General features: G+C 56.2%; 1 protein-coding gene across 4 annotated transcripts in view; it reads right to left on the reverse strand.

Moving 5' to 3' along the window:
- Positions 1-3,508: 3,508 nt before the first annotated feature.
- The window catches only part of SMARCA4 (SWI/SNF related BAF chromatin remodeling complex subunit ATPase 4), a 78,637-nt gene continuing 67,183 nt past the window's right edge, over positions 3,509-14,962 (reverse strand). For 2 of the 4 annotated variants that reach the window (XM_077192345.1, XM_077192343.1), the window contains exons 29-35: positions 14,054-14,272; positions 11,178-11,428; positions 9,732-9,840; positions 8,249-8,350; positions 7,069-7,201; positions 4,795-4,934; positions 3,509-3,670 (exon numbers count right to left, since the gene is read on the reverse strand). In XM_077192345.1, the coding sequence (XP_077048460.1) occupies positions 3,638-3,670; positions 4,795-4,934; positions 7,069-7,201; positions 8,249-8,350; positions 9,732-9,840; positions 11,178-11,428; positions 14,054-14,272 (987 nt within the window). In that variant the 3' untranslated portion in view covers positions 3,509-3,637. Of the gene's footprint in view, positions 3,671-4,794; positions 4,935-7,068; positions 7,202-8,248; positions 8,351-9,731; positions 9,841-11,177; positions 11,429-12,635; positions 12,828-14,053; positions 14,273-14,962 lie in introns of those variants that run through there. The other 2 variants (XM_077192344.1, XM_077192346.1) reach the window with 2 other exon arrangements.

Here is a 14,962-nt window from a genome sequence, read left to right on the forward strand (position 1 = left end):
GCATCCAGGATGGATTTGGGATGGTCCAAGAGGATTTAGGATCATCCAGGATGGTCTAAGAGGATTTAGGATCATCCAGGGTGGATTTGGGATGGTCCAGGATGGATTTGGGATGGTCCAAGAGGATTTAGGATCATCCAGGATGGTCCAAGAGGATTTAGGAACCATCCAGGATGGACTTGAGATGGTCCAAGAGGATTTAGGAGCATCCAGGATGGATTTGGGATGGTCCAGGTGGATTTAGGATCATCCAGGATGGACTTGAGATGGTCCAAGAGGATTTAGGATCATCCAGGATGGATTTGGGATGGTCCAAGAGGGTGTAGGAGCATCCAGGATGGCCCAGGAGGGTTTAGGAACCATCCAGGATGGTCTGAGAGGATTTAGGAGCATCCAGGATGGATTTAGGATGATCCAAGAGGATTTAGGACCATCCAGAACAGTCCAAGGCTGAGCTCAGCTGATCCAGGTGGATTTAGGAGCATCCAGGGTGGATTTGGGATGGTCCAGAAGGGTTTAGGAGCATCCAGGATGGCCCAAGAGGATTTAGGAACATCCAGGATGGATTTGGGATGGCCCAAGAGGATTTACAATCATCCAGGATGGTCCAGGTGGATTTAGGAACCATCCAGGATGGACTTGAGATGGTCCAAGAGGATTTAGGTTCATCCAGGATGGATTTGGGATGGTCCAAGAGGGTTTAGGAACATCCAGGATGGCCCAGGAGGGTTTAGGAACCATCCAGGATGGTCCAAGAGGATTTAGGAGCATCCTGGATGGATTTAGGATGGCTCAGGAGGGTTTGGGATGGTCCAGATGGGTTTAAGATGATCCAAGAGGATTTAGGAGCATCCAGAACAGTCCAAGGCTGAGCTCAGCTGATCCAGGTGGATTTAGGAGCATCCAGGATGGATTTGGGATGGTCCAGGTGGATTTAGGAGCATCCAGGATGGATTTGGGATGGTCCAAGAGGATTTAGGATGGTCCAAGAGGATTTAGGAGCATCCAGGATGGATTTGGGATGGTCCAAGAGGATTTAGGAACCATCCAGGATGGTCCAAGAGGATTTAGGAGCATCCAGGATGGATTTGGGATGGTCCAAGAGGGTTTAGGATCATCCAGGATGGCCCAGGAGGGTTTAGGAACCATCCAGGATGGTCCAAAAGGATTTAGGACCATCCTGGATGGATTTAGGATGGCCCAGGATGGATTTGGGATGGTCCAGACGGGTTTAAGATGATCCAAGAGGATTTAGGAGCATCCAGGATGGATTTAGGATGATCCAAGAGGATTTAGGAGCATCCAGGATGGTCCAAGAGGGTTTAGGACCATCCAGGATGGATTTGGGATGGTCCAAAGGGATTTAGGATGATCCAGGATGGATTCAGGATGATCCCAGAGAGTTTAAGATGGTCCTGGATGGATTTAGGATGGCCCAGGAGGGTTCGGGATGGTCCAGGTGGATTTAGGAGCATCCAGGATGGATTTAGGATGGTCCAAGAGGATTTGGGATGGTCCAAGAGGGTTTAGGATGACCCAGGATGGATTTGGGATGGTCCAAGAGGATTTAGGAGCATCCAGGATGGATTTAGGATGGTCCAGGAGGGTTTGGGATGACCCAGGAGGGTTTGGGATGGTCCAAGATGGATTTAGGATGATCCAAGAGGATTTAGGACCAACTCAGGATGGATTTAGGACCATCCAGGATGGATTTGGGATGATCCAAGAGGATTTAGGATGATCCAAGAGGATTTAGGACCATCCTGGATGAATTTAGGACGATCCAGGAGGGTTTGGGATGGTCCAGGTGGATTTGGGATGATCCAAGAGGATTTAGGACCATCCTGGATGGATTTAGGATAATTCAAGAGGATTTGGGATGGTCCCAGATGGATTTAGGAGCATCCAGGATGGATTTAGGATGATCCTGGATGGATTTGGGATGATCCAAGAGGATTTAGGACCATCCTGGATGGATTTAGGACGATCCAGGAGGGTTTGGGATGGTCCAGGTGGATTTAGGAGCATCCAGGATGGATTTAGGATGGTCCAAGAGGATTTGGGATGGTCCAAGAGGGTTTAGGAGCATCCAGGATGGAGTTGGGATGGTCCAGGTGGATTTAGGAGCATCCAGGATGGATTTGGGATGGTCCAAGAGGATTTAGGAACCATCCAGGATGGTCCAAGAGGATTTAGGAGCATCCACGATGGATTGGGGATGGTCCAGAAGGGTTTGGGATGGTCCAGGTGGATTTAGGAGCATCCAGGATGGCCCAAGAGGATTTAGGAGCATCCAGGATGGAGTTGGGATGGTCCAGAAGGGTTTAGGATCATCCAGGATGGTCCAAGAGGATTTAGGAGCATCCAGGATGGATTTGGGATGGTCCAGGTGGATTTAGGAGCATCCAGGATGGTCCAAGAGGATTTAGGAGCATCCAGGATAACCCAAGGCTGAGCTCAGCTGATCCAGGATGGATTTGGGATGGCCCAAGAGGATTTAGGAGCATCCAGGATGGATTTGGGATGGTCCAGGTGGATTTAGGAACCATCCAGGATGGATTTGGGATGGTCCAAGAGGATTTAGGAACCATCCAGGGTGGAGTTGGGATGGTCCAAGAGGATTTAGGAGCATCCAGGATGGATTTGGGATGGTCCAAGAGGATTTAGGAGCATCCAGGATGGATTTAGGATGGTCCAGGTGGATTTAGGAGCATTCAGGATGGTCCAGGTGGATTTAGGAGCATCCAGGGTGGATTTGGGATGGCCCAGGAAGGTTTAGGATGGTCCAGGAGGGTTTAAGATGATCCAAGAGGATTTAGGACCATCCAGGATGGTCCAAGAGGATTTAGGAGCATCCAGGATGGATTTGGGATGGTCCAAGAGGATTTAGGACCATCCAGAACAGTCCAAGGCTGAGCTCAGCTGATCCAGGTGGATTTAGGAGCATCCAGGATGGATTTGGGATGGTCCAGAAGGATTTAGGATCATCCAGGATGGCCCAAGAGGATTTAGGATCATCCAGGATGGCCCAAGAGGATTTAGGAGCATCCAGGATGGATTTAGGATGGTCCAAGAGGATTTAGGATGACCCAGAAGGGTTTGGGATGGTCCAAGATGGATTTAGGATGATCCAAGAGGATTTAGGACCATCCTGGATGGATTTAGGACGATCCAGGAGGGTTTGGGATGGTCCAGGTGGATTTAGGAGCATCCAGGATGGATTTGGGATGATCCAAGAGGGTTTAGGATGATCCTGGAGGGTTTAGGATGATCCAAGAGGATTTAGGACCATCCTGGATGGATTTAGGATGATCCTGGATGGATTTGGGATGGTCCAGGTGGATTTAGGAGCATCCAGGATGGTCTGGACCATCCAGGACCACCCAAATTTGGGACAATCTGGATTTGGGACCACCTGGGACCATCAGGACCAACCCAGGTATTAAATACGGGCGAGGTTTTGGGGTTTTTTTGGGGTTTTTTGGGGTTTTTTGGGGATTTTTTTGGGGGATTTTCAGGATTTTTGGGAATTCCGGCGTCGCTGCCGTCGGAGCTACGGGGGGAGGGGAATTTTTGGGGGATTTTTGGGGGTTTTTTGGGGTTTCTCAGAGTTCTGGAGCCGTGGAATGTTCGGGGTTCAGTCGTCCTCGGTGCCGCTGCCGGAGCGATCCTGGGGAGGGATTTGGGGTCAGGATTTGGGATTTGGGGTTGGGATTTGGGGTCAGGATTTGGGGTTTGGGGTCAGGGTTTGGGATTTGGGGTTGGGATTTGGGGTTTGGGGTCAGGATTTGGAGTTTGGGATCTCTCCCAGGATTTGGGGTCGGGATTTGGGGTTGGGTTTGGGGTCAGGGTTTGGGGTTGGGTTTGGGGGTCGGGATTTGGGGTTCAGGATTTGGGATTTGGGGTCAGAATTTGGGGGTCCGGATTTGGGATTTGGGGTTTGGGGTCGGGATTTGGGGGTTTGGGATTTGGGGTTCAGGATTTGGGGTTTGGGGTTAGGATTTGGGGTTCAGGATTTGGGGTCGGGATTTGGGGTTCAGGATTTGGGGATGGGATTTGGGGTTTGGGGTCAGGATTTGGGATTTGGGGTCGGGATTTCAGGTCAGTATTGGGGTTTGGGGTTCTGGGTTTGGGTTCAGGATTTGGGTTTGGGGTCAGGGTTTGGGATTTGGGGTCAGGATTTGGGGGTTTAGGATTTGTGTTTCAGGATTTGGGTTTCAGGATTTGGGATTTGGGGTTTGGGGTCAGGATTTGGGATTTGGGGTCAGGATTTGGGGTTTGGGATTCGGGATTTGGGATCTGGGTTCAGGGTTTGGGGTCTGTGCCCTCACCTCCTCCTGCTCGTCCTCGCTCTCGTCGTCGCTCAGGAGGGGTTTGGGGTCAGGGTTTGGGGTTTGGGATTCGGGATTTGGGATCTGGGTTTGGGGTTTGGGGTCAGGGTTTGGGGTTTGGGATTCGGGATTTGGGATCTGGGGTCAGGATTTGGGATTCGGGGTCAGGATTCGGGTTTGGGGTTTGGGGTCAGGATTTGGGGTCAGGATTCAGGATTTGGGTTCAGGATTCAGGATTTGGGGTCAGGATCTGGGGTTTGGGGTCTGTGCCCTCACCTCCTCCTGCTCGTCCTCGCTCTTGTCGTCGCTCAGGAGGGGTTTGGGGTTTGGGGTCAGGATTTGGGGTCAGGATCTGGGGTTTGGGGTCAGGATTTGGGGTTTGGGGTCAAGATTTGGGGTCGGGATTTGAGGGCAGGATTTGGGTTCAGGGTTTGGGGTCAGGGTTTGGGGTCTGTGCCCTCACCTCCTCCTGCTCGTCCTCGCTCTCGTCGTCGCTCAGGAGGGGTTTGGGGCGCCCCCCGCGCCCCCCCCGGCGCCGGCCCTTGCCGCGTTCCGGAACCTTCTCCTTGCGGCCCAGCCGGATCTTCACCTTCACCGAGCGCGCTGCGGGCGGGACGGGCTCCCATCAATCCCATCCCATTGATCCCATGGATCCCAATCCCAATCCCATCCCATTGATCCCATCGATCCCAATCCCATCCCATTGACCCCATCGATCCCAATCCCATCCCATTGATCCCATCGATCCCAATCCCATCCCATCCATCCCATCCCATCCCATTGATCCCATTGACCCCATCCCATCCCAATCCCAATCCCAATCCCATCCCATTGACCCAATCCCGATCCCATGGATCCCATCCCAATCCCACTGACCCCATTGACCCCACCCCAATCCCATCCCAATCCCATTGACCCCATCCCAATCCCATTGATCCCATTGACCCCATCCCGATCCCATCGATCCCAATCCCAATCCCGATCCCGTTGACCCCATCCCATCCCAATCCCATTGACCCCATCCCAATCCCATTGATCTCATCCCAATCCCATCCCATTGACCCCATCCCATCCCAATCCCATCCCGATCCCATGGATCCCATCCCCACCCTGACCCCATTGACCCCATCCCGATCCCAAGCCCAATCCCATGGATCCCATCCCAATCCCATTGACCCCATTGACCCCACCCCAATCCCATCCCATTGACCCCATTGACCCCATCCCAATCCCCTGGATCCTAATCCCGATCCCACTGACCCAATCCCATCGACCCCATCCCAATCCCACTGACCCAATCCCATCTCAATTCCAATCCCATTGATCCCACTGACCCAATCCCATTGACTCCATCCCATTGATCCCATCCCAATCCCATTGATCCCATTGATCCCATCCTGATCCCACCAACCCCACCCCAATCCCAATCCCAATCCCATCCCAGTCCCATTGATCCCATCCCAATCCCACTGACCCAATCCCACGGATCCCACTGACCCCATCCCAATCCCACTGACCCCATCCAATCCCATTGATCCCATCCCATCCCATTGATCCAATCCCATCAATCCCATTGATCCCATTGATCCCATTGACCCCATTGACCCCATTGATCCCATCCCATCTGATCAATCCCATTGATCCCATTGATCTCATTGATCCCACTGACCCAATCCCATTGATCCCATCCCATCCTGATCCCATGGATCCCATCCCAATCCAAATCCCATTGACCCAATCCCATCCCAATTCCAATCCTATTGATCCCACTGACCCAATCCCATTGACCCCATCCCAATCCCATTGATCCCACTGATCCCATTGGTCCCATTGATCCAATCCCATCCCATTGACCCAATCCCATTGACCCAATCCCATTGATCCCATCCCATTGGATCCCATCCCAATGATCCCATTGATCCCATCTGATCAATCCCATCGATCCCATCCCATCCCATCCCATTGATCCCATCCCATTGACCCCATCCCATCCTATTGATCAATTCCCATTGATCCCATCCCATTGATCCCATTGACCCCATTCAATCCCATTGACCCTATCCCATTGATCCCATCCCATCGATCCCATCAATCCCATTGATCCCATCCCATTGATCCCATCCCATCAATCTGATCAATCCCATTGATCCCATTGATCCCATCCCATCAATCCCATCAATCCCATCGACCCGATCCCATCAATCCCATCGATCCCATCAATCCCATTGATCCCATCTGATCAATCCATTGATCCCATCCCATCCCATTGTTCCCATCGATCCCATCCCATCAATCCCATCCAATCCCATTGACCCCATCCCATCAATCCCATCGATCCCATTGATCCCATCTGATCAATCCATTGATCCAATCCCATCCATTGATCCCATCCCATCAATCCCATCAATCCAATCCAATCCCATCGATCCCATTGATCCAATCCCATCAATCCCATCAATCCCATCGATCCCATTGATCCCATCAATCCCATCCAATCCCATCGATCCCGTTGATCCCGTCCCATCGATCCCATCAATCCCATCGATCCCATTGACCCCATCCCATCAATCCCATCAATCCCATCAATCCCGTCGATCCCGTCCCATCAATCCCATCAATCCCGTTGATCCCGTCCCATCGATCCCATCAATCCCATCGATCCCGTTGATCCAATCCAATCCCATCGACCCCACCGACCCCGCAGGCCCCACCCCGCAGGCCCCGTCCCCGGGCGCACCCTCGGACTCGGAGCCTTCCTCCTCGCCCTCCTCCTCCTCCTCGCTCTCCTCGCCGTCGCTCTCCTCCTCCTTCTCCACCTTCTGCCGCACGCTGGTGAACACCGACTGCAGCACGATGGAGTCCTCGTAGATCTGGGGGCCGGACACGCGGCCACTCGTGGTCACTCGTGGTCACTCATGGTCAGTTGTGGTCAGTTCTGGTCACCCATGGTCACCCATGGTCACCCATAGTCAGTTGTGGTCGCGCATGGTCAGTCATGGTCACCCGTGGTCAGTCATGGTCACCCATGGTCCGTTGTGGTCACCCATGGTCACCCATGGTCAGTCATGGTCACCCATGGTCATCCTTGGTCACCCATGGTCAGTCATGGTCACTCATGGTCCGTTGTGGTCGCCCATGGTCAGTCATGGTCACCCATGGTCAGTCATGGTCACCCATGGTCATCCTTGGTCACCCATGGTCAGTCATGGTCACCCATGGTCCGTTGTGGTCGCCCATGGTCAGTCATGGTCACCCATGGTCATCCTTGGTCAGTCATGGTCATCCTTGGTCAGTCATGGTCCCCCATGGTCACCCATGGTCACTTTCAGTCATGGTCATGGTCACCCTTGGTCCTTTGTCAGTCTTGGTCAGTTCTGGTCATTCTGGTCAACGCTACCAAGTCCTGGTCACCCATGGTCACTCATGGTCACCCATGGTCACTCATGGTCATTTCTGGTCAGTCATGGTCACTTCTGGTCATCCTGGTCAGTCCTGGTCACCCCTGGTCATTCTTGGTCACTTGTGGTCACCCATGGTCACCCATGGTCACCCATAGTCACTCATGGTCAGTTCTGGTCACTCCTGGTCATTCCTGGTCAGCCCAGGTGCCACCCCAGGTTGTCCCCCCCAGGCTGTCCCCCCAGGTTGTCCCACCAGGGACCCCTCCAGGTTGAAGGTCTGGGCGTTCTGGCCCAGGTTGTCCCTCACAGATCCCACCCCAGGTTGTCCCCCCCAGGTTGTCCCACCAGGGACCCCTCCAGGTTGAAGGTCTGGGCGTTCTGGCCCAGGTTGTCCCCCCAGTTGTCCCCCCAGGTTGTCCCACCAGGGACCCCTCCAGGTTGAAGGTCTGGGCGTTCTGGCCCAGGTTGTCCCTCCCAGGTTGTCCCACCCCAGTTGTCCCCCCCAGGTTGTCCCACCAGGGACCCCTCCAGGTTGAAGGTCTGCGCGTTCTGGCACAGCAGCATCACGTCCTTCTCCAGGTCGTTCAGGCTCCGGTATTTGTGGTTCCGGATCCGTTCCTGGGCGGGAGGAACCGGGCTCAGGGTGGGGCCTGGTGGAGCCCAGGAGATCCTGGTGGACCCCACTGGACCCTGGTGGAGCCCAAGAGATCCTGGTGGACCCCAATGGACCCTGGTGGACCCCATTGGATCCTGGTGGACCCCAGGAGATCCTGGTGGACCCCATTGGACCCTGGTGGACCCCACTGGACCCTGGTGGACCCCACTGGACCCTGGTGGAGCCCAAGAGATCCTGGTGGACCCCAGTGGATCCTGATGGACCCCATTGGACCCTGGTGGACCCCAGTGGACCCCAGCGGAACCTCCAGGAACCTCCAGGAACCTCAAGGATCCACTGGTGGGTCCTGGTGGATCCTGGTGGACCCCAGCAGAACCTCCAGGAACCTCCAGGAATCTCCAAGAACCTCAAGGATCCACTGGTGGACCCCATTGGATCCTGGTGGACCCCAGGAGATCCTGGTGGACCCCATTGGACCCTGGTGGACCCCAGCAGAACCTCCAGGAACCTCCAAGAACCTCACGGACCCACTGGTGGGTCCTGGTGGATCCCAGGAGATCCAGGTGGACCCCAATGGACCCTGGTGGACCCCAATGGGTTCTGGTGGACCCCAGTAGATTCCAGTGGACCCCGATGGATCCTGGTGGACCCCAGGAGATCCAGGTGGACCCCAATGGACCCTGATGGACCCTGTGGATCCTGGTGGATCCTGGTGGATCCTGGTGGACTCCAGTGGATCCTGGTGGACCCCAATGGACCCCAGTAGATCCTGGCGGACCCCAATGGACCCCAGTAGATCCTGGCGGACCCCATGGTACCCTGATGGACCCCAGGAGATCCAGGTGGATCCCGGTGGACCCCAGTGGATCCTGATGGACCCCATTGGACCCCATTAGATCCTGGTGGACCCCAGTAGATCCAGGTGGACCCCAGTAGATCCTGGTGGACCCCATTGGATTCTGGTGGACCTTGGTGGACCCCATTGGATCCTGGTGGACCCCATTGGATCCCCATGGACCCCATTGGACCCCGGTGGATCCTGGTGGACCCTGATGGACCCCAGTAGATCCTGGTGGACCCCATTGGACCCTGATGGACCCCATTGGATCCTGGTGGACCCCACTGGACCCTGATGGACCCCAGGAGATCCAGGTGGACCCTGGTGGACCCTGGTGGACCCCATTGGATCCTGGTGGACCCCAGTGGTGGACCCCAGTTGATCCCGGTGGATCCTGATGGACCCCAGTGGATCCTGGTGTGTTCTGGTGGATCCCCATGGATCCTGGTGGACCCCAGTAGATCCCGGTGGGTCCCATTGGACCCCAGTAGATCCTGGTGGGTCCCATTGGACCCCGGTGGACCCTGGTGGGCCCCGTTGGGTACCTTGATCTTCTTGAAGTCCACGGGCTTGCGGATGAGCTCGTAGTACTCCGGGAGCTCCTTGCGGGACGGGAGCTGGATGAAAACCTCGCTCAGCTGGCGCCCGCTGCTGCTGCGGGGGGACACGGGCGTCAGGGCGCGGCCTTCCTCACCATTGTCATCATTGTCATCATCATTGTCATCACCATCATCATCATCAGCAGCAGCATCATCATCAGCATCATCATCAGCAGCATCATCATCAGCATCATCATCAATCATCATCAATCATCATCATCATCCCATAAACAGGCGTCAGGATGCGGCCTTCCTCACCATCATCATCATTGTCATCATCAGCATCATCATCATCATCATCAGCATCATCATCATCAATCATCATCAATCATCATCATCCCATAAACGGGTGTCAGGACGTGGCCTTCCTCACCACCACCATCATCGTCATCATCAGCATCATCATCATCATCAATCATCATCAATCATCATCCCATAAACGGGCGTCAGGATGCGGCCTTCCTCACCATCGTCATCATCATCAGCATCATCAGCATCATCAGCATCATCATCAATCATCATCATCATCATCATCATCATCATCCCATAAACGGGCGTCAGGACGCGGCCTTCCTCACCACCATCATCATCACCATCATCAATCATCATTGTCATCATCATCATCATCTCATTGTCCTCATCATCTCATCAATCTCATCCTCCTCATCCTCATCCTCGTCATCCCATCATCTTCATCCTTGTCCTCATCATCCCATCATCCTCATCCTCAGTATCTCAGGAACCTCATGGAACCTCCAGGCCCAGCAGAACCTCCAGGAACCTCATGGAACCTCATGGAACCCTCAGGCCCACCAGACCCTCCAGGCCCACCAAGTGTCCTCCTCACCTGTCCTTGTACCTGATGATGTCCAGACCCACCAGAAACCCCCAGGAACCTCCAGGAACCTCCAGGAACCTCCAGACCCACCAGAACCTCCAGAACCTCCAGAACCTCCAGGAACCTCATGGAACCTCCAGACCCACCAGAACCTCCAGGAACCTCATGGAACCGTCAGGCCCACCAGACCCTCCAGGCCCACCAGGTGTGCTCCTCACCTGTCCTCGTACCTGATGATGTCCAGGCCCACCAGAAACCCTCAGGAACCTCCAGGAACCTCCAGAACCCCCAGGAACCTCATGGAACCTCCAGGCCCACCAGACCCTCCAGAACCTCCAGGAACCTCCAGAACCTCCAGGAACCTCATGGAACCTCCAGACCCACCCAGAACCTCCAGGAACCTCATGGAACCTCCAGGCCCACCAGAACCTCCAGACCCACCAGAACCTCCAGGAACCTCATGGAACCTCCAGGAACCTCCAGGAACCTCATGGAACCTCCAGAACCTCCAGGAACGTCCAGGAACCCTCAGGCCCTCCAGGTGTGCTCCTCACCTGTCCTTGTACTTGATGACGGCGTCCACGATCTTGCGCATCTTGCGGGTCAGGGGCGGTGGGTTCGGGGACAGCTTCTCGGCCGGGGGCCGCCCCCGCTTCTTCTGCTTCCGAATCTCCTCGTCCTTGTCCCGGCTCCGGGCGCCCGCCGGGGGTCCCGGGGGTCCCTCGGGCTCCCGCTTGCGCTTGCGCGAGGACTTCTTCTGGCGGACCTCCTCCTCGATCTCCTCCAGGGTGCCCTCCTCGATGGCCTGGGGGTGAGGAGCCAAGGGGATTTAGGATCATCTCAGTTCCAGGGGTTTAGGATCTACAAGGGGTTTGGGATCATCCCAATCCCAGAGGAGTTCTCGATCCTCCTCCTGGATCTCCTCCAGGGTGCCCTCCTCGATGGCCTGGGGGTGAGGAACCAAGGGGATTTAGGATCTACAAGGGGTTTGGGATCATCCCAATCCCAGAGGATTTGGGATCTACAGGGGTTTGGGATCATCCCAATCCCAGAGAACTTCTGAGTCCTCCTCGATCTCCTCCAGGGTGCCCTCCTCGATGGCCTGGGCGGGGAACAAGGGGATTTAGGATCTACAAGGGGTTTGGGATCATCTCAATCCCAGAGAATTTGGGATCTACAGGAAATGGGGTCTCATTGGGGTTTGGGATCATCCCAATCCCAGAGAGCTTCTGAGTCCTCCTGGATCTCCTCCAGGGTGCCCTCCTCGATGGCCTGGGGGTGAGGAACCAAGGGGATTTAGGATCTACAAGGGGTTTGGGATCATCCCAATCCCAGGGGACTTCTGAGTCCTCCTCGATCTCCTCCAGGGTGCCCTCCTCGATGACCTGGGCGGGGAACAAGGGGATTTAGGATCTACAAGGGGTTTGGGATCATCTCAATCCCAGAGAACTTCTGAGTCCTCCTCGATCTCCTCCAGGGTGCCCTCCTCGATGGCCTGGGGGGAGCCAAGGGGATTTAGGATCTAAAGGGTGGTGGAGCCAAAGGGATTTGGGATCTGCAGAGGTTTGGGATCATCCCAATCCCAGAGGAGTTCTTCTGGTGGAACTCCTCCTCGATCTCCTCCAGGGTGCCCTCCTCGATGGCCTGGGGGTGAGGAACCAAGGGGATTTAGGATCTGCAGGGGTTTGGGATCATCTCAATCCCAGAGGGTTTGGGATCTGCAGGGGTTTGGGATCATCCCAATCCCAGAGGAATTCTGAGTCCTCCTGGATCTCCTCCAGGGTGCCCTCCTCGATGGCCTGGGGGGAGCCAAGGGGATTTGGGATCATTGGGATTTGGGATCATCTCAATCCCAGAGGATTTGGGATCTACAGGAAATGGGGTCTCATTGGGGTTTGGGATCATCCCAATCCCAGAGGAGTTCTGAGTCCTCCTGGATCTCCTCCAGGGTGCCCTCCTCGATGGCCTGGGGGAGAGCCAAGGGGATTTGGGATCTAAAGGGTGGTGGAGCCAAAGGGATTTGGGATCTACAGGGGTTTGGGATCTACAAAGGGATTTGGGATCATCCCAGTTCCAGAGGATTTGGGATCTACAGGAAATGGGGTCTCATTGGGGTTTGGGATCTGCAGGGGTTTGGGATCATCCCAATCCCAGAGGAATTCTGAGTCCTCCTGGATCTCCTCCAGGGTGCCCTCCTCGATGGCCTGGGGGGAGCCAAGGGGATTTGGGATCATCCCAGTTCCAGGGGATTTGGGATCTGCAGGGGTTTGGGATCCTTGGGCCTGGAGATCCTTGGGATTGAGGATCCCCAGTGATTTGGGCTCCTCACCATGGTGCTCCCACCCCACCAGGCTCCACCACCCAGATGCCACCACCAGGTTCCACCACCCAGATGCCACCACCAGATACCACCACCAAGTTCCATCACCAGGTTCCACCAGGTGCCACCACCAGGTTCCACCACCCAGATACCATCACCAGCTTCCACCATCAGATGCCACCACCAAGTTCCACCCCCAGGTTCCACCACCAGGTTCCACCAGGCTCCACCACCCAGATACCACCAGGTGCCACCACCCAGGTGCCACCACCAGGTGCCACCACCCAGACAGCACCACCAGATGCCACCACCAGGTTCCACCACCAGGTGCCACCACCAGGTACTCCCACCAAGATGCCACCATCAGGTGCCACCACCAGGTTCTACCACCAGCTTCCACCACCCAGATACCACCACCAGGTTCCACCCCCAGGTTCCACCACCAGGTTCTCCCACCCAGAAACCATCACCAGGTGCCACCACCCAGGTGCCACCACCAGGTTCCACCACCCAGATACCACCAGGTTCCACCACCAGGTTCCACCACCAGACGCCACCACCCAGATACCACCACCAGATGCCACCACCAAGTTCCACCACCAGATCCCACCACCAGATGCCACCCCCAGGTGCCACCACCAGCTTCCACCACCAGGTTCCACCACCCAGATACCACCCCCAGGTTCCACCACCAGCTTCCACCACCAGGTTTCACCACCACGTGCTCCCACCCAGATGCCACCACCAGATGCCACCACCAAGTTCCATTACCAGATACCACCACCAGGTGCCACCACCCAGATGCCACCACCAGGTTCTATCACCCAGGTTCCACCACCCAGGTTCTATCACCCAGGTTCCACCACCAGGTTCCACCCCCAGGTTCTCCCACCCAGAAACCATCACCAGGTGCCACCATCCAGGTTCCACCACCAGGTTCCACCACCAGGTTCCACCACCAGGTTCTCCCACCCAGAAACCATCACCAGGTGCCACCACCAGGTTCTATCACCCAGGTTCCACCACCCAGGTTCCACCACCAGGTTCTCCCACCCAGAAACCATCACCAGGTGCCACCAACCCAGGTGCCACCAGCCAAGATGGTCCCACCTTGAGCCACTGCTTCTCGGTCAGCGAGTCGCTGTAGTCGACCTCCTTGCGGTGCCGGGAGCCGCGGCCGAACATCTTCTCCTCCTCCTCCTCGCAGGTGAGGCGCTCGACCTCGGCGTCGTCCTTGAGGATCCACGACGGGAGCTCGTCCTCCTCCATCAGCCGCGGCTTCCGCTTGGGGTTCCGCGCCTCCTCCCGCCGCCGGTCCAGGTCCATGCGCTGGCGGTGGGGCGGGGAAAGGGTCACTGGGGCGGGGACGGCTGGGGTGGGATGGGGACATCTGGGGTGGGGTTGGGGACATCTGGGGTGGGATCAGGGACATCTGAGGTGGGACTGGGGACATCTGAGGTGGGATTGGGGACATCTGAGGTGGGATCGAGGAGATCTGAGGTGGGATCGAGGAGATCTGGGGTGGGATCAGGGAGATCTGAGGTGGGATCGAGGAGATCTGAGGGTCACTGGGGCGGGGCGGGGACGGCTGGGGTGGGACTGGGAGATCTGGGGTGGGACTGGGGACATCTGAGGTGGGATCAGGGACATCTGAGGTGGGATCGAGGAGATCTGAGGGTCACTGGGGCGGGGACGTCTGGGGTGGGGTGGGGACATCTGGGGTGGGACTGGGGAGATCTGGGGTGGGATTGGAGGCATCTGAGGTGGGATCGAGGAGATCTGAGGGTCACTGGGGCGGGGTGGGGACGGCTGGGGTGGGGTGGGGACGTCTGGGGTGGGACTGGGGACATCTGAGGTGGGATCGAGGAGATCTGAGGGTCACTGGGGCGGGGTGGGGACATCTGGGGTGGGATCAGGGAGATCTGAGGTGGGATTGGGGAGATCTGAGGGTCACTGGGGCGGGGTGGGGACGGCTGGGGTGGGATCGGGGACATCTGGGGTGGGATCGGGGACATCTGA

Source organism: Agelaius phoeniceus, chromosome 32, assembly GCF_051311805.1.
Source record: "Agelaius phoeniceus isolate bAgePho1 chromosome 32, bAgePho1.hap1, whole genome shotgun sequence".
NCBI lineage: Eukaryota > Metazoa > Chordata > Aves > Passeriformes > Icteridae > Agelaius > Agelaius phoeniceus.